At 40.1% G+C, this 20,496-nt stretch overlaps 2 protein-coding genes across 5 annotated transcripts in view; one reads left to right on the forward strand and one right to left on the reverse strand.

Annotated features, from left to right (window-relative positions):
- Positions 1–580: 580 nt before the first annotated feature.
- LOC133848153 (uncharacterized) lies at positions 581–9,678 on the reverse strand. Of its 2 annotated transcripts, XM_062283595.1 has the most exons (10): positions 9,531–9,678; positions 8,907–9,466; positions 8,294–8,426; positions 7,738–8,224; positions 6,180–6,551; positions 5,643–6,122; positions 4,521–4,804; positions 1,277–4,464; positions 1,070–1,097; positions 581–769 (listed from the first exon to the last, which is right to left on the reverse strand). In XM_062283595.1, exons 1-9 carry the CDS (start codon positions 9,579–9,581, stop codon positions 1,085–1,087), a joined length of 5,568 nt encoding a protein of 1,855 aa, XP_062139579.1. In that variant the 5' UTR covers positions 9,582–9,678; the 3' UTR covers positions 581–769; positions 1,070–1,084. The 2 variants fall into 2 exon arrangements, with proteins under 2 accessions (XP_062139579.1, XP_062139580.1); XM_062283596.1 differs by lacking the exons at positions 581–769; positions 1,070–1,097 and having other exon boundaries at positions 1,231–4,464.
- A 2,100-nt stretch (positions 9,679–11,778) lies between these two features.
- LOC133848047 (glutamate receptor-interacting protein 1) overlaps positions 11,779–20,496 on the forward strand; it is a 30,154-nt gene continuing 21,436 nt past the window's right edge. For 2 of the 3 annotated variants that reach the window (XM_062283413.1, XM_062283414.1), the window contains exon 1: positions 11,780–12,444. In XM_062283413.1, coding sequence (XP_062139397.1) covers positions 12,264–12,444 — 181 coding nt within the window. In that variant the 5' untranslated portion in view covers positions 11,780–12,263. Of the gene's footprint in view, positions 12,445–20,496 lie in introns of all 3 variants that reach the window. The other variant, XM_062283415.1, reaches the window with a different exon arrangement.

The raw sequence follows: 20,496 nt of genomic DNA on the forward strand, positions 1-20,496 counted from the left end.
TCAAAATTTATAACTACGTCATATAGTATATAAATTAGTATATGAAGATCCATAATCATTCATTCAATTCTCGAAAATAGCTTTCGCTTTTCTCATTTACATTAGCGCAAAAACTTAATGAAATTTTCCACGTTTTATTGCTGGCTAATTAGCAATAAATTTTACTACGAGGAATAAATTACTTTATATTTTTAATGTACATTATAGTCTAATAACAATTAGGGACATTAGTTAATGGTATTCCTGTTAAAAGTATTCCCTATAGCGAAGAGAATGCGATATATTATATATCTCTAAATATATAAATATATATTATTAGAGATCAAAATATCCCCCAAAAATAATAATAATGATATAGTTAGAAATTTATAGCATACACAGAGAAAAACTTTACTTTTATTTTAATGTTGACAGCTTAAATAATGTACACAATATTTATACAGTATACCCCAAAAATAATGTAGCACACGGATCTAACAATATTATATTATATAATTTAATGAGACTTTGAAGAATTAACGAAATTTATTAAGGGTATCCCAGTAATTTGACGAGTGGGAAAAAAGGTACAAAACTATTTGTGCAGTATTAATTTAATATAATATCGAAATACACTTGAAAACAATACCCCAACTTAGGAAAGTCTAATCGAAATTTCATAAAGGTTTTTCATACATGCAAATATATTTATATGTGGTATATACAGTAAGAGATCGTAATACCTGAACGACAACAACAACAAATTATATTTGTGGACAGGAACAGGGACCAGGGAATAACAGATTTTGCAAAGGATCAACTCATTTAATGTGGCTTTGAAATTTAAACAAAATATATTTAGGGTATTCCACTAATTTAATGACAGCGGGAAACAATTATATACAAGTAATATTATATTTGTACAGTATGTAGTAGCTAATAATTTAATAACATATCGGAATACCCTCCAACTTAAAAAAGTCTTAACGAATTTTCATAAGAGTTTTCCATATATACAAATATAATTACATATACAATATGCAGTAAGAGATCGAAATACCCGAACTACAATAACAAATGAAACAAGGATCAGGGAATACCCCAACTAATCGAGTAAGGTACTTAATATTTGTACAGTAACTAATAACTAATAATTTAATAACAGATCGGAATATTCCCAAAAGCTATACCCCAACTTAAAAAAGTCTTAACGAATTTTCATAAGGGTTTTCCATAAATACATACAAATTTATGGTTGGGAACAAGGATCAGGGAATACCCCAACTAATCGAGCAAGGCGCTCACTTCGTTGCAGTGCAGCTCGCCACAAAGCAAGAGGACCGCAGTTGTTCGACGTAGTTGCTCGCCTGGTTGGATGAGTGGCCAGGACCAAAGGACGTCGCCCATTTGTCCGTAGGTGCGTGGCTGCCACGCCCCCAAATGCGTATAGCTGAGCAGATAAAAGTTGGAGGAGCCGCCTAACGTGAGCACAAGCAAATGTTGCTCTTGGCCCACAGCAAAAGGCAACAATTGTTGCACGCGTGCCTCAAGACGAAGCTGTTGCAGCGGCCGAAAGTGTTGCAACTCGGCGTCGAACTCGTGAACGTCGATGCGACGACAGCGGCGACAACTGAGAAAGAGTTGCGACTGTTGCAACTCCGCCAGATCGAAGTCGCCCTCGATGAGTTGCAAGGGCTCAAAGCGTTGACTCGCCGTCACCAGACGATGCACAGCCAAGGCAGGCAACTCAAGAGCAGGAGCAGGAGCAGGAGCGGTCAACAGGAAGGTGCCACCAGCGTCAGGTAGTTGCAACACCTGCATGAGCTGAGCTGCACCATGTGGCAACGATTGCCAATCACTCAGACTGCAGTTGGCCATGTTGATGTGCAAGACGCGAACCTCTTCTAAGGTGCCCAGCAGCAGCAACAGATTGTTGCCGCTGAATTGTGGTGGCAACTCGAGCAGTTGCAACTGTCGGACATGTTGCCGCATGCCAAGTGTATGCTGCTCTCCACGGCATGTGATGTGAATGCGACTGCGAAGCTTCGACTTCAACTTGAACTTCAACTTCGATGCCTGGCAATTGTTGTCCGCCTGGACGTGCAACGCGCCTTGCTGCGCCGTGGCATGCAACACACGCTGCTCGTGGCTTATAAGCACACGCTGCTGCGCTCTGGAGAGACGGGCACGCAGCTCCTGCTGCTGACAGCTGCTGCTGCTCACAATCGCAGCTTCCACATCGCTGTCGTCTTCTGTTGCACTCTCGGTGGCATTCCAAATGGCCGCATAAACTTGCGGCTCGTAGTCCAAGTAGCGCAAGCGTTGCGTATGCTGCGCCTGGCTGCTCTTTAGCTGCTGCTCCAGTTGCTGCAACTGCTGTGGCAGTAATTCCTCTCCTCCTGCCGCAGCTTGACGCGCCTGCTGCTCGATAAGGGGCAGCAAACCTGCCTCAAAGGTGGCGCCATCCAGCCGCAGGCTATCGATGCTGTAGTCGCGATCCGTGAAGATGCTCTGCTGATAGCTGTCGCTCAGATCGCGTCCATTCAGCTGCATCACATGCGCCGGTCCATGCAACACGATGCCACCATCAAAGGTCTTTGCACCGCTGATCGCCTGCAATCGCTCGCCATGCTTGTAGACCACCTGAGAGAGCGCGATGTCGTTGATGCTGCGCATTCGAATGTTTGCGCCCAGCTCCAACTGCTCGAAGCTGAGCGTGCCAAAGAGCTCCAAGGGTTGAGAGCTGCGAAGTGGGACGCGATTTTGCAGCAAGAACTCCAGATGCATGCCGTTGATCTCGTCGAGCTGGAGATGCTGCTGCACGTGCAACTGTTGCAACTGCACCGCTGGCCAAACCGCAATCGCTGACTGTTCGAAGATGGCAGCCAAGTCGCCGCCATTGAGGCGACCTTCCACTGAAAGCCGCTTTACATCGGGAGGCTGAACGAAACGCAGCTGTGCAGCAATCGGTTGACCACTGGAGCGGCGATAGAGCGAGGCATTCAGTCGCGTGGGATCGAACTCGTTGAGCAGCTGCACGTGGCAATCTTTCAGGGTCCTGACAACTCCTGCTTGCACATGTTGCACAAACAGTTGTGGCGCGCTGACGATTTGTGTGGCATTCGATTGACGCAACAATGCATCGGCTGCCATGTGGGTTAGGTTGAGTGAGGTTGGAAAGTTTTGCAGCGTTTGCAGCTTGTTAAATTGCGGCTGCTTTAATGTCACTTGACCGCTGATGGTTTGTGTGGCGCCACCGCGACGTCGCACCGCATGCTGCCGCAAATAGTCGAGCTGTGGTTGCTCATCAACTGTTGCATCCGATTGCTGCCACAAAGCATCGCCCAGCACCCAGATGTTGCCCCATTGCTGACGTTGCTGCATTGCAGCCAGCTGCGTGTCCAGCTGCGGCAGCGGATCGTTGGCCATCTGACAGCTGAGGCTGCCGTTGATGCTCAACTGTTGCACATTGAGATTGCCGCGCAGTTGCAACGGCTTTTGCTTTTGCCGTGTGTCGATGAAGCTGCTCGCTGGCACCTCGTTCACTGCGGGCACATCGAGATTGCCGACAGTTATGCGACCAATGTTGTAGTTGCCGCTGATCGATTGTGGCGTTGAACGCAACAGCGTGTTGTCCAGCAACGCACTGAGGTCCAAGCCATTGATGCTCGGCACCTGCAACGCATCCGTGAGCAGCACCGTCTCCCCAAAGATCTTCTGGCCCTCGATCAGTGTATTTGTCTGCGAATTGACCAGACGTTGCACGTAGCTATCCCATTGGATGCCGTTGATTGTGTGCAACTGCAGCGGCTGCTCGAAGCGCACGTTGCCCTCGATGATGAGTTGCTTGTGCAGCAGCAACTGTTGCTCCTCCTCGTTCACGCTCAACAGTCCGAGCAGCTCGTCGAAGGCCAGATTGTTGAGACGCTGGAACTGCAAGTGTTGCAACTGCGGCGTTGTTGCGGTGGCAAGTTCCAAACGCTGCAGACTGTAGCCACGTTGCAGCAACTGCGCCATCGGCAAACTGTTCAGCTCCTGCACAGTTAAATCGTCACCGATTGTTGCCTGCTGCTTCACCACAATGCGCTCGAAACTCTTCAGATGGCTAAAGTTCTGCATCGGTTGTGACTTTAGCACAAATTCATCAGCGATGTCGATGCCATGATGATTCAACTTTTTGCTGTGCAGCGTTTCAACTGTGAGTTCGGCTTCGAATTGTTTGTGGCCAGTGATTATCGCCGTTTCACCCTGACGCACTGCATCCTTGGCGATCTGTGCGAGACGTGTCGTGTAATTGCTGCAACGTAGATCGCCCTCGATCTGTGCATCCATGAAGATGATGTGCAAAGGTTTCGCATTTGCTTCGTTCACCAATTGCTGCTCTGCATCGAGCAGATGCTCGGCCACTGGATGTCCATTGATGTGGTTGCTGTTCAGCTGCGGAGTCGTCACTTTGGCATTGCCAAACATCAAGGCAGCGAGTTGCTAAAATCGGCAGGTAAGTAAACAACTATTTAGCTGCAATTGTTTTCCTCACTTACTTGTTCTCCTTGCAGCAACAAGTAATCCTTGTGCAGATCCTGCTGCCTTAATGATTGTTCACCCAACAGCAGTTGTGTTGCATTCGTGTCCCTTACCACATTTTGAACGGTCAGTGAACCATTCAGAATGACGCTGCCCGTGTAATACTGCTGCAGTCTGTTCTCCACACTTCCTTCCGTCTCCGTCTCCGTCTCCGTTTCTGGCGTCCTGTTGCGTCTCCACTTGGTGTCGTTGGCCACAAGCAGACTGCCCGAGACGTTCATTTGATAGATGTGCACTGGAGCTGCAAATCATTGGACAGATATCAAGTGAGTGTAGCTTAAATAATGTTATCCAGAGATTTATATTATGATTTATATTATGATTATGTTAAGTGCAAACCGATTAAGAAATATCATATATGTATATTTCAAGTCCCGAATGAATGTCAAATCGTGTGACCGATATTTAGTTTAAATAATGTTATCAATTTTTAAAACAGCCGCTTAAATGAGATTTATATTATGATTAGGTGAAGTGCAAATCGATTGAGATATATCAAATGCATTGATAACAAAGTATATTACGAAAATTATTCCAATTTGTAAGTAATTCTAATTTTGTTAAATTTAAAAAGGCGCTTCAGTGCATTTCACAGAATTGCCAAAGTGCAACACAATGAATCTGACTAAAAGTATTCCAATCTTTAGAACAATATAATCAATGAAATGCTCTAGAATTTTCTTTAAATAATGCAAATCTTATTAAAGTTCAGCTGTTAAATTCTCAGTCTTCTTAAATGCAACAAAATATTTAGTCTAATTTGATGTGTCTGATTGATTGATTAACATTAACTAAATTAACTAAATTTTAAGTGAATTTAATACGAGTATTGGACATTTTAAATGTTTTTTCTTCATTCTTGGCAAATTAAAAAGAACCCTCAAATGAAATTCTCTCTAGCTTAAATCCAATAATATTATTCAGCTAATTTTTAAGGTTTTTTGGAAATAGATTTTAATACTTCATAATTTTTTTGAAGATTCAAATCTAATATTCTTTCAAATTCAAATACTTTCTACATTTTCAACCAACAGAACATACATATATATGATAATAAATCCCACTCAGGTTCAACTCACTTTTAATTAACGTTGCGTTGTCGCCACGAAAGACGATATCGTTGGCAAAGTCGAGGCCATTTATGAGCTTGGCCTCCAGCTTGGGCACAAAGAAGGCGGACATGAAGATGTTGGAGGAGATGAGCTGTGGCTGCCGCAGATTGAAGAGCTGATCCACAACCAGACCATTGAGCAGTGGCGTCTCCAAGTTGACGATTCTCGCCCGTGACTGGACAATGAGGCGACCCTCGATGAGATTGTCACGCGATTGCAGGAAGAGCGAATCATAGAAATCGAACCACGACACATTGTTGATGCGTGCCACATGCAGTTGCCGCACCACAAGATTGCCTTGGCCAACTTGTTGTTGCAGCGGATCGATGGCGCGACTCGGACGCTTGTAGTTCTGCGGGGTGAGCAGCTGCTGTGTTTGTAGCTTGTTGGTCAACACGGTTCCCTTGATGGTCAGAATGGGTGAACTCGAGTTGTCCACATAGTAATCTAAGCGAGAAATCGAGAATCAATCAAGTTGCAGCTAAATAAATGTCAACTACTTACTTGGCATCAGTTCACCGTTGTAGATGAGATTGCGCACATGCAGACGCCGCACCTTGAGCACCTCTTGCCCCATCGAACTGGAGTCGTTGCCCACGCCAAAGGAACGCACTGAACGCCGGTTGACAGCATAATGCTGACGCAGTTGCTCCAAGCGGTGCTTCAACTGCATCGGAGTCTGCAGATGTTCACCTTGAAGGTGCACCTGTTCAACGTGGCAACCACTTCCCAAGTGCAACTCCTTCTGCTTGCTCTTCATCGAGAGCGTGAGGCGATGCAGTGCATCCATCTTCTGTTTGCGACGCAACAGCAGACTGCGCAGCGCATTGATTGACTCCTCGAACTCATGTCGATGCACTTGCACGCTGCTCAAATCTATCGATTATATAAATCAAGCAATGTATAAATATCAAGTCAAATCGTATACTTATTATACTTATGATAATTGGGGTATATAAAGCTTCTAAGAGCTGTGATACATTTTTATTATATGTAACTTTTTATCACTCAATCATTATTATTTGCATATTTTAAATAATCTTATGGTTAGTGAAATGTAATTTTTATTAAAATTACATATTTGTGTTAAGTTTTTAATGATTTTTCCAAGCTAAGGTAATGGATAGTTTTAACTAATTTTATAAAATTAGAACACCTCTCTCCATAATTTACTAATTGAAGCGAAGTAATTGCAATTTAAAGTTTTAAGTTTGGATAAATTCAAAATATGTGTAATTCTCTGGCGAAAAAAAGAACACAGACTGAAACAATTTTAAAATGAAATAAAGGTTATTCTTATAGCTCCAGATTAGTAGAGCAAAGATTGATTTTAGGAACGTTTCCTGTTTTACAATAAGCTTTATATTTTCATTCATTATTTGGTGTGAATTCGTTCATTTATGCAATTACTTTAAAATAGAAAAATAATATTCAAAATCATTCTTAGTTCTAATTAAAAGTGATAATAAAGAGATGAAAGATTCGACATTACTCAAATTAAAAAGATGTTTCATTCAATGTTTAATCACTTTAGATAGTGGCGACACTTTCGCCAGAGAATTCCTCATATGGGTAATTCTCTGAGGGACTAGCTTTACAGTGACAAAAAAAACATGTTCTGAATCAATTTTAAAAATAAGAAATGCTTATTTTTATAGCTCTAGATTAGTACTTTAACTAGAGCAAAGAATGGTTGCGGATTTTTTGTTCTGTTTTGTTTTCTGTGCTGATAATTGCAAAAATGAACAAATTCGTACGCAAACCCAAAAAATTAACGAATTTATATATTTTATCGTAAAACAGAACAAGTTCCTAAAATCAATCTAAAAATAGTGGTAATCCAAAGCTTTAAGAATAATCTTCACTTATTTTTAAAATTGTTTTAGTTTATGTTTTTTACCAGAGAATTCCTCATATGTAATCCGTATGTGCAAGCAGCTGAGAGTTTTTGATTTCAATACCAATTTAAAATAACTACTATTTAATATATTGAATGATTTAAATTGGTGAATATGAAATGAATCTATACACTATTTACTATATGAAGTGAGTGCAGCCTTACCATCGCTACCATCGAGACTGTTGCCTGCTGTATCATTCGAACCTCCGAGCTGTACCATGCGCAGCAAAGTGACGTTCGACTGCCGTTGATAGGCCAGCATGAGGAAGGTCTCGTTCAGGGGATTACGATGGACATAGACGCCACTGGGATTGGGATCTGCACCAAAGCCGCTGTAGCAATCGAAGCGATGGCTGTTGAAGACCAACACCTCGCCATTGCCACGTGTGGCAGCAACAAGTTGACCACGTGGTGAGGACGCCAAGTGAGTGAAGTGCAGCTGCTGCAGCATGTGCTTGCGGTAGACCACAAAGTTGCCATCGACCATGCGGAATAGAAGACACGAGGCAGTCGCATTGCGTCCACAGGCAATCAGATGATTGCGTCCTCGGAAGCGTGTTGTTCTCACATGACGAGCATGGACAGTGAGGCTCTGACGACGTCGCAAACGCAGCGAAGGTGTCTCCAGTTCATAAACAGTGAGCACAAGCTGATAAGAGAGAGAGAGAGAGTTGAAAAGAGAGTCAACAAATGGATAGAACTGGGTTTGGATACTCACTGCAGACTGAGTGCGCAGCGAGCGACCAGTGATGATATAATACGGTTGATGACCAACCACCTGAAAGGCTTCTAGGGCGGGGAGATTGAGCTCGGACACGGGATTAAAGTAGGTGTCCAGCCATTCAAAGGTGCTGTAAGTAAAGTGATAGATTAAAGGGATTTATGACAAGTAAATTCGGAATAAAATAGATAAAGAGTTTATATAAATTAATTTCGGGGACATTAAAAATAGTTTCATTAAAAAATTATCGAAGCATTTACAAATTATTATACTGCAAAAAAAATCCGACTCAAATGCTGAGAAACAAATTGTTTGCAAAGAATGCTATAATTAACAAATTTTCAGAATGCTTCAAGTAAATTAATTTGTTTTAAAAATAAATACAGTAGAACCTCTCTTAGACGGACACTTATCATTTAGTAATTTCAAGGAAAGTGTCCGCTTAATAGAGGTAACATTTCTCAGAAAACTATACCGAATGGAATAAAGTGTGATCGAAATGGAATATTTGATTAATGGAGGTGTTCGCTTAGGGAGTTTTCACTTTACTGAACAAAAATACCTGAAATGAGTGAATGTTTTCTCGCAGTGTACTAGAGAATTCACTTACATGCATTTCGACTGCGTCTGCGTGGAGTTGACGGTGAGGAGGAGCACAACTTGATCGAGCTTGGTCTTGAGCAGCTGCAGCTGATGCAGTTTGCCCGGCAGGCTGAACTCTTGGATGGGCAGCAGATGCCATTGGGTGCTGTTCAACAGCTGCTCCTGCGGCAACTGATAGAACTCCAGCGTATCGGGCAGCGCCACAGCGAACAAGAGATCCTCATGCCACAGCACAACAGCAGCGGCCACTGCGGACAATTGTTGACGCACTCGACCCTCCAGTTGACCCAGGCGGACCAGTCGCTTGTCCTCACCAGCAATGTGCCACTGGAAGAGCTCGTGACCATGGAGCACCAGCAGCAACTGTTCGTCCTGCAGCACATGCAACTGACCCTCGTGATGCAGTTCCATGTCCATGAAGGGCAACTGAATCTCCACACTCAGACTGCTGCTGCCATTTTGAGCCTTGCGGCACACACTCGGTATCAGAGATGCTTTGGCTGCCGGCTGCAGCCTTCCGCTATCCAAAGGCGCAGCTGCAACTGATCTTAAGTCTTGGCCATCGGACTACGGGAAAAAGAGAGATCAGGAAACTATATATGCACTCTGGATATAGCAAGAGTAAACCAACCTGATCCAGCACACTGATGAACACACAAATCAGCACAATTCGCAATTCCATTGATAACAAACGTGCATTGCACACAATTCACACTTGATTATTGATTGATACACGCGCACAAGTTATGTGAAAAAACTTGCATTCCTCTTGTTTGCTACTTATTCGTCATAACGGTGCGTGGAATGGATGCATTAGAGTGAAAGAGAACGCTAGCGAAGTTTTAGAGCGTAACTTTAGAATGCACACTGGTGCGTAAATAGTTGAACACGGAATCAATTCTTAAAAGTCAAATTAGAATTCAGGTATAACTATTTCATTCTCAAATTGATTTGATTAAATATTAGTTTAATATTTGGAAGGAAAATTACTCAACACGTACGTAAGCTACGTTCAATAAAATGACATTTTTTATATTTTCGACAATATCTATATTAAATAATGTTTAAAATCAGTTTAAGTCCTAAATATGAAGCCAATCTTCTTTTTCAGCTATGGCAATTATTTATTTTAAATTTTAATTTTTTAATTTGTCACTAATGATGATTATAAATGCAATCAAACTATCTCTTCCAAAAATATAAAATATTAAGCCTATGCTTATGCAATGCCAACATACATTTTTATTAGTTTTCGTTTAAAATCAATAATTGAAATTATTTTAAATTCAATGAAAAGTATGCAATACAAAAAGATGGTAAATGTATCCAATTGGGATTCTCACTGGAAGTTATTTAATTTTCAAATCCAATGCGACATTGAGGGTGAGTTTTGAAGACACCTTCGCAACAGATTTTAAGTAGCCTCCTTCCAAAAATGTCTAAAATTGGTAAATGCCTTCGATTCCACGGAGTCAATCAGCTTCGATCATTAGTGGAAGTCATTAAAGACATTAAATCGGCTGCATAAATGCGAAGAGTCGTTCCCTGCTGTTGGCACACCCCTCGGCATCCCATCACATGCTAATGCCGAGCCGATGTCGGAGAAATGCTAAGACGAAAGTCATGTAAAAATAAAACGAAATACCATTAAGATCCATACGACGACCTCGAAACTACACATAGTTGATAGAGGGGCAATCATTTGAAATAGAATAGAAAGCAAGGACTTGCAGTAAAGCAATAAAATGTTGAGGTAACATATGGAGGAAGAGCGCTTAAATTAGTTACCCATTCATAACTGATTCTGAGATGAGTTGAGCTTTTACATATTTCATAAATATCAGGTTCAATTCGATTGTACATAATGTGTGCGTTGTCAAAGGTCGACCCCAATAGCAGATGTTCTGCAGCTGCTGTTCAATTTTCACAGCGTTTTACCAGTAGGCCCAATTTGGTCATTTTGACCAAATTTTCGAGTCGAGTCGAGTCGACTTTTCGTGACTAATTAGCGAAATTTGCGACATCAGCGTCATGACAGTCTTGGCCTCGTGTGGCGAACTCGTGTGCGGTCCCCCCCATTATTGGTATAGCAGACAAACCCTTGAGTCATTTTGGCCAGATGATGATTTTTTTTTGGCTAGCATTATGTTTAGGCTCGCGATGCTCTATTGTCATGCATTTGAAACATAAGCGAATCGCACTGATTTGAGTGCTTTCCAATTAGAAACTCGCATGCGATGTCGATGCCTCAATATTTTATTTCCTCACTGGCTAAGCAGTCATATGTTATACCCTGCAGCGTGAACACAGTCGGGTATATTGTTTCAACATGTTATTTTCAAATATTTATAATTGGTGTAACAATTGTCTGTAAGTTTATACTGCATCAATATCAATTTAATGTATTTCTCTTTTTTTATTTTTACAGGGTATTTGACGGCATGACTCTACACAGTCGGCTTATTCTTATTTGATTTTGTTTGTGCTGCGTCGCAGGGTAAATAAAACCCACAGAGCAAAGGAGAGCAGCCAAATGCGAGAGCAACAGCAACAGCACACAAAACTGGGAGAGATAGAGCGAGAGTGTTGGGGAGTGCTGCACATGAAACGAAAATGCACACACAACAACAACAATAACAATGAATGAGAGCGGCAGAGGCGCCAGCCTAGACAGCGCGTAATGTATCGAAGAGAGCATGAGAGCGCATGGTGAGAGCACAAGTAGAAGGCAAAGGCAAAAGCAAAGCAGCTCTCAGCTAACTGTAAGATCGCGACCGAATGGCGGGTGTTCGCTACCGTTACGAGGCGTCGCGTCGCCTCGCGTCGCGTTGCGTTGCGTCGCTGTTATTGTCGCTCCCGGCGTCTGTTGGACTTCTGTTCTGAATCATTGTGCAATTTCTCGTCGTGTGCGCCGGACGTGTCGCTGTCGCTATCGCAGTCGCAGTCGCAGTCGCTGCCTTAGACAAAAAGCAAAAAAATAACGTTGTCTCGCAGACTCGCCCTCGCAAGGCGTCTCCATTTCAAATTCTCGCGCGTTCGCGTCCATGTGTTAGTGTCCGTGAGTGTGAGTGCTCTACATTTTCTTTTATATTTTTTTTTTGGTTTGTTTTATTATTATTATTATTGTGTCGTCGTCGTCGCTGCTGTGTTTTTGCTGCATTTACAATCTACACACAATATTTGTTTGGTTATATGGTAGAGAATGAATTTTGAATGCAATATTTGCAAATCAGAATCCAATTGGCAAACGCAGCAGCGCAAATAAAGTAGCATGCAAAGTGAAGTGGGCGGCGTTGTCCAACACTGGACGCCAATAAATCACTAAAGACAATTCAAATAGAGACATCGAGCGAGAGCAAGCGAAATGAAATTGTGGAAATCAAAGAAGCCCATTAGCGGCTGTGTGCCCGGCAAGTCGAGCGCCCTCAAGCAGGAGCAGGAGCTTGCCACCAAGCAGCAACAGCAGCAACAACAACAGTTACAACATCAGCAGCAGCAGCAGCAACAGGAGAGCAATGGCATTGCGCTGGCGCCCATGCTATCTGGTAAGCTTGAGACAACTTTACAACACTTATGTATGCGTATTTCCATGTCTCCCCACAACAACTTCATTCTCGACTTGTTCAAAATGTTTAAATCAAACATGCTGTTGTCACCCTCCTCCCTTCACCTTTCTTTCAGTAGCTGTGTCTATTTTTTTTCTTTTTAATTTTTTTTTTTTTTTGGTTCGTTTCGATTTCCCGTTGCTCAGGGTTATCGCATTTCCGTTCAAGGTGCGTCCCTCTGTTGCCGCCGACAAATGGCCCTCAAGTGAACGCTTCGCATAAGTTTTCCACGGTTTTCCCCAAGCGTACAATGCGTGTACTACATACATACATACATACATATGTGTGTCTATATATCTCTATATATGTATGTGAGATACATGTGCGGTGCTCGGTCGACTTGGCTGGCAACTTGACGATTTGGCCGACTCTTTCAGCGGCCCAACATCTTTGACATTTTCAATTAAAAATAATTGCTCGCATTTCGTTTTCATTTCAAAGCTAAATTTTCACTGCAATTTGTCAATTTCGTGTACTGTGCATGCGTATCTATAACTCGCTTTGTCCCCATCTGGAGAGATGGATACACATGATGACCTGGCCACTGATTCCGCCATTAAAGAGCAACGAAGAAACAAAACAACAAAAAAAAACAACAACAACTTTGCCTTGTCTCGCAGTTATTTATGTAGTTTTCACCCTCTGTTGCAATTTTGTAAGGCGAGTCTATTCAATTTGTTAAAGAAAGCTGCTTTTCTAATAGTGCTTCGATTGTTTCTTCGATTTTAAGTTAGACAAAATATTAGCAGGAATGTTGTGTTATTTCTCTGTGAAGTTAACTTTAACTTTTCTTCATTTTGTAAAACACAAATAGTTGAATTGTAATTAAAAGTTATTCATTTCATAGTTATGTTAATAATTTTGCTGTAAAAATGTAAAATTAGCAGAGGAATGTTATGTTTTTTTCTCTGTGAAGCTATTCATCTATGAAGACTTTATGTTAGCCTCATCTTTTGTGCATGTTGTGAAAAACAAATAGTTAAATTTTCATTAAAATTATTACCTTTATATAGTACTTATGTAAATGAGACACCTTAACAGCAAAAATGCAAAATCTATTTTGCTATAAATAATGTTAAATTAGCAGAGCAATGTTATGATATTAACATAGATGACGATTTAAATGAGGTTCATTTAATATATATATTTTTTATATAAGAAATACTTATTTGGTTGTTGCTTCTCGTCTTTTCATATTTCTGTAAGCAGTAAAATCTCTTAAGTTAACATATAAATGCTTTGTTCTTATTATGTGGTATTATAGATGAGATTAAAGAGGATTCAGTTTATAAATTTAGCTTGCAACATACTTAGTGGTAAAGAAAACTGAAAGTCTTTTCATTTCAAAGTTAATGAGACACGTTAGAAGCAACGTCACATTAACTGTAATCAGCCAGCATTTGATAATGTTGAGCTGCAATTTGTCATGATGGAATTGCGGTTGCTTTGAGTGCAACACGACACACGTTGCACGCTGCACGAATACGCACTCGGGGCACATTGGATAGGATTAGGCCTGACTTTAGTCTCCAGTTGCAAAGCTAGAGGAGATGGAGATGCAATTGGAGGTGGAGGATGGAGGTTGGAGGATGGAGATGAAAGCTGAGGCTGAAGCTGGAAGAGTTATGGCACATAACGTTTAACCCGACTCAGCTTTAACTGAACTCTTAATGAATGAATGAAAACGAGACGCGCGCAGCGATATAAAGTATTTGTATCTTTAAATGTATCCGTATCTGTATCTGTATCTGTATCTGCCTCTGTGGCTGTGGCTGTGTCCGCTGAATGTATCTGCATCTGCACATTAACGCTTGCAGCTGGTTTGAGGGCGCTGGGTGGGCTGCTGACTGAGGGGCGGGGCGGGGCAGGGGGCAGGGCTGAAGCGGTAGCTCGTTGTGGTTTCCCTGGTTGCTGTTTGGGGCGCGTGTGTGTAAGCTTAAATTGCATTTGATGAATTTATGGCATGGCAAGCGTAATTAAGCATTTAATTAAATATTTGTGATGCGACGCATTCGCTTGCCTAATCTGCTTGCGCGGAATGCCACAGATTGGCGCTGTAGCTATGTAGATGCAACTCCAAGTGCCCCACAGATACACAGATACTTGCCACAGCCATCTAGATACAAACAGCACAGATACACCCGCGCCAATTGTCACAACTACTATACAATGAGGAAAATGAAACAAACTGAGAACTGAGAACTGAGAATTGAGAATTGAGCACTGAAAAACATAAACAGAGGCAGCCACTCATATCTAAGTGGATGGATGGGCTGTTAGCTGAATGGATGCAATGCTTGGCCAGATGTCACTTGTTTACACTCCAATAACAATAACAATAACAACAACAACAATAACTTCGACTTGCTGGCAGAGAGAGAGAGAGAGAGAGAGAGAGAGAGAGAGAGAGAGAGAGCGAGAGAGAGACGAGTGTAAACAAGGCCTGAGAAAATCGAAAGGTGCGCGATGTCAATGCACTCGTCATCAATTCAATCGCCATCGCCATCGCCATCAGATTGACATCTATTCATATTCGTTTGCTACTCACACTCACACTCGCATTCACACTCACACTCACACTCACATTCATTCCCTTAGAGCGTCACCCCTCATTTCCCTTGTCGCTGGCGCACATTAAACACTCATCAAAAATCAAATAGCATTCTTCGACAATATCTCCATTAAAATATATTATACGAGTATATCTTTCGCCTCAAGCGCCTCAACAGCTGTTGTTCATATTCGAAAAAAGGATCTGTTGAGGTTCGGCTAGTAATTTAAGTAAACAATTTAATAAAGAAAAGGAAAGGAATAGAATCAAGTCGCTAACTATGTTTAGTGATCAATTACACTTGAATATAGCATTCGTTGATTAGTGTTGCATTGATATGACTTTTGTCTCTTGCAGAGTTCATTTAGCTTAATTAAGAAGGGAATATAATCAAATACCTAACTACATTTCAATATTGCATAGGTTCGTTGATTATATGATATGATTTTTGTCTCTTGTAGAATACATTTAGTTTAATTAGGAATATAATTTAATCAAGTCTGCGCGTAGTGATCACTTCAATATAGCATTCATAGGATGAATCGTTACTAAGTATACTTTTTATCTCTTGAATGATTCATTTAGTTAGTTCCGATCATTGAAATCATTTACCATCCACAATACGAAATGCATTAATAATGATTTATTTAATGCAAGGTATTTTTATCGCTTGAGTTTCCGCTTTAGAATATTTCTTCATATTCATATTCATATTCCATTTTAAATGGTGTATTGTAAAGTTCTTATCGGAATGAGAGAAGACACTTGAATAACTTGAATTTCCTCTCAAAATGTATTTTTTATTTCACTTTATTTTCTCAAATAAATATTACAAATCAATTGAGTTTTCTGAATGATTTTTAGCTTTATATTTTATATATTTATTATATTGATTGTTTAGTATTCTTGGTTCTTTTGATTGTTTTATTTGATTTTGTATTTTTAGTAAAAGTTATTTTCATCATATTTCTATATTTCGCTCGTCAAAGTCAATCTTGATGTCTTTTAGTTCAGTTTGCAATTTCATATAAATATTATAGTGCTTTGCTTTGCTTTTCATTTATTTGCTATTCAGTATTTGTTTTTGTTCTATTTCCAATTTCTTCCACTATTATTTTGCATGGATTGTTTTGCTTTTCATTGATGTGTGGTATTTTTTTTTTTAAGTTCTATTTCCAATATCTTTAATGAACTTTTGTATACTTTATTTTGGTGTCTCAATTGTTTATTGGCTTCATTCATCACATCATTTGTGTTTATCTTCTCGCATTCCTTTCGCATATTTCCAATACAGATCGATTGATGCTCGTTGATCGTTTAAGTTGCAGTCTGCTCCATTTAGCACATTCCTAGACCCATTTGCATGTAGTAATTTCGTAATAGCTTCACTCTCGATAAAGTATCTATTCGGAGCGATCGTAACCCATTCTTACGAACTGAACAATGGAGGAGGAATCTCTGAATATTAATATTTGTGCATGAATTTATGGAATTTGTTGGTGTAGATGCTGCACAAAATTAGAATCGATCAAAACATTTTGGGAACTCAACTTTCCGTGTAGCTAAAATGTGTTCATTTTTACGAGTTGCATTTGGAACATGATTAATTGGACATTGGACAACGAAAGCGAAAGCGAAATAAACGATCTAAAAACTCGAAATAGAACGATGTTCGCAATGCAACTGAATGGAGATCATAATTAATTCGGAAATTAGTTTAATGGCCAATAAATTGAAATGAACAAATCTATAACAGATTTTCCCAAAAACAACAAAAAGAGAGAGAAAACGGGAACAGTCGAGGAGGGATTGATAGATTCCAGCTTTAGTGGAACATATATTTCGTGTCCATCAACAGGTCATTTAAATTGTGGGCGACACATTGCGATGGCAGCTTTGGGATATCCCGAGAGAGAGAGAGAGAGAGAGAGAGAGAGGGAGAGGGAGAAGAGGATTCTCTTGAGGGGGGAACAAGCAGGGGTTGAGTTGTGGCTCAGTTGGGGAATTTGTTGTTGTTGTTCATGATATGATTGTCGCATCGCGTACTTTTACTGCAACTGCATTCAATGAACCTCAAGGGGATGCAGGGGATAGTAGGGAAAGGGGCAACGGGGAGCGGAGAGTGGAGAGCGAAGAGAGACCGGAACAGGGAACAGACAAGACGACGCGTCGCTTGGCAAATGGGTAAACATTGAAAATTGTTTTTCCTCTTCTCGACAGAGACATGTGAAAAATCGCTGAAATGCCACGATTTTAGACAATCGAACATTTTGTTGAGCAGCGCAGAGTGTGCCCACTGTATGTGTGTATGTATGTGTGTGTGTGTGTGTGTGTGTGTGCAGAGTGTTTGTTTTTTTCGCCAAGTATAAACAATGCAGAGGCTGCTGTTGCCGCTGCTGTTGCTGTTGCTGTAAGTGCGGTAAGAGCCACAGAAGTTGCCACAACAATTTGACGCAATTGAAACGAAATGAGCACAGGCCACACGCCTCCGCCTCCGCCCCCTTCTCCTCTTTCTGCTCTCAACAGTTGCAGCATTTGGTTTTGTTTATGAAACACACTCGCAGACACATTGCCACACACACACATACACGTACACACACAGATTCGTCTGCATTTGCGAGGGGCGACTCTTTTGTTTTGTTTCGCTTTTGGCCGTGCGGCAAATCCTTTCGGGTGTCGCTCTCATTAAGCTGCCACGCCAAACGGAAGCAACAATGGGCGACAACTGCAACAGCGATAGCAACAACAACAACAACAACAGCAACATCGACTGAAGCAACAGCAAAGGCAAATGACATTGACTGCCTGCGGCACAGTGGAGCAAATTCAATTGTTGTTGCGCTCAACAAACAACTTTTGTCATTTTGCAGTTGAACTTAAAGTTCAATGCACTGCCATGGATATTCATTCATTCAAATGAAAAAGCAACAGACAGTCAATTGTCCTGTTTCTCTTTTATTTAATACTCTTACTCTTATCATGGAGTGTGCGAATATTAGTTGATTCATAAATCATATCTGTTTAGAGGACTTTAGTATTTTATTTTGTATATTTAGTATTATTAGTAATATTATAACATCTTGTTTTTATCAGTTTAGAATTTTTCTTTATTATGATAAATCGAATATTTATCATATTAGTATTTTTAGCATATCTGATTTGAGAATTATACTATTCTGATTATTTGGTATATTTATTATATACATACATATGCTTTGATCACTTCAGTCTTTTATTTAGCATATTTAGTATTTTTAGCATATCTGCTTAGATCTTCACTATTCTGTTTATTTAGTATATTTATCATATATTATACATATGCTTTGATCACTTCGGTATTTTATTTTGCAAAATTAGTATTTTTAGCATATCTGCTTTGATAAACTCAGTATTTTATTGTAAATATTTAGTATCTTTATAATTTGCGGGTTTATCATTTAAGTACTTTATTTTGAATAGTTAGTACTTTTCTTTTTAAATCTGCTTTAGTATTTTATTTTGAATATTTAATATTTGAATATTTAGTAATTGTTGCTTGCAATTTTTAATTTCTTATTTAAATGATGGTGAATTCATTGTAAAATTTAAGTATTTAAAGAAAGTATTAAGCAAGTTTCAGAAAAATCTCACACAAAATTTGTAAATTGAAAAGTTATTTAACCTTTATTAAAATAAAAGTTATTTAACTTATATTTTTAAAGAGAAACCTTTAAATGTTTGTAGCAAGTTAAAGAAAACATTGTAGATATTGTTATGGTTAATCAATACTTTCAGTAGATATTCTATTTTATTTAAAGAGATTCGAATATAATTAATATTCTTGCATAAATTTCGATTTAGATACTTCATCAAAATGATGTGTCAAATGAATTTGTTAGGATGTTTAGCTAACTGAACACATCTCTCTTCCTCTTCGATTGAGTGTGTGTTCCACAGTGTTGTTGTTTTTGTTGTTGCAACTTCTGTGGCAATTGTCGGTATTTTGTTTACATTTTTGCGCGAAAACTGCTTCGGCGACGTCACTCAGCAGAACAAACATACACATATAGCAGCATGAAGAGTGAGGCAATCGCTATGAAATCTATTTAGAATTGAAAATACATAAATATTGTAGAGCGAGCGAAAAGAGAGGAAAAGAGAGAGAGAGAGGGAGAGAAAAGACGGCGCACAGAGGACGCGCTTTGTATGCGTTGATTTGATGGCAGACACAACATTCACAACAACATGCAGCCTCAGAGACTTGTGTTGACGAGCCCCAAACACACACACACACACTGACACACACACACACACACACATGCGGCGAGCGAGGGCTATGCACATTTTGTGCAACACGGTGGATGCAACGTCGCGGCATCTTCTGGGTCTTGGAAGCAGGGAAAAAGCAGGAAAAACTGTCACAATTTCAACGTTTTTCGCGCTAAAAATAGCAACAAAAACAAAAGAACTGAAACCAAAATGAAAACGAAAAGCAAACAAAACAAAACAAACACAAAAGCCAAAGCCAAATTATCATCAGGCAACATCATCATCGTCATCGAGACACACGATTAATGTAATTTCTGTTGTTGTTGTTATTCTTGTTGTTGTTGTTGTTGTCGTCTACCGTTTGGATTAATTTGTAGAGTCTGTTGTCGCAGCCGTCGACGGCAACTTCTCCCTCTCTCCCTCTCTTCCTCCCCAATCCCTCCCCCTTTTGTTGCGTCGCCTTCTTTGGCGTCTCTCCATACATTCACCATAATAATTGTTGTTTGTTGCCGGGCGCATTTCCATCTGCATCTGTATTTGTATCTGTATCTGTATCTGTATCTGTAGTATTTGTATCTGTATCTGTATCTGTATCTGCAGCTGCATCTGCATAGCTTCCATGACTTCGTCGGCTTCGCGATTTTTGTCAACGCCCTCTGCACGTGTTAATTATGAATGCTGAGAATGTGCTGCGAATTCGCAGATTCAGATTCAGATTCAGATTCACATGCAGATTGGCAAATTTCGCCATAGTCAACTTTTAGCCACAAATTAGTTTAGTTTCCGACAGCTGCGTACTTTTCGTACTATAATATTACACGATCAGAAGTTCCATTCATGCTATGGCATTATGTATAGAATAGGCTCTAAAAATATCCAAAGACAAAAAGGAAGCAGCACTTCCTGCGCGTAGATAGCAAAAATTAATGCAAAAATAAAGCAGACACTTAAAGATTTTTGCAATTTTATTAATGCCAGGCATTGCTTTCATATTAAGTTTGAAAATGAAAATTCATGTGTTGTTCAATAGGAAGTTTATCAATTAATTATTTCCGCAAATATTATCTCATTTTGAATATACCTTTTTAATAGCAAGTTTACCAATTAATACCTTTCACAAAATAATATCCCATTTTTCATAGACTTGTTTAAAAATTCCAATTTAGCTTTAGCAAATTGATATTAAGTTAAAA

The sequence above is a fragment of the Drosophila sulfurigaster genome, chromosome X, assembly GCF_023558435.1.
Source record: "Drosophila sulfurigaster albostrigata strain 15112-1811.04 chromosome X, ASM2355843v2, whole genome shotgun sequence".
In the NCBI taxonomy this organism is placed as follows: domain Eukaryota; kingdom Metazoa; phylum Arthropoda; class Insecta; order Diptera; family Drosophilidae; genus Drosophila; species Drosophila sulfurigaster.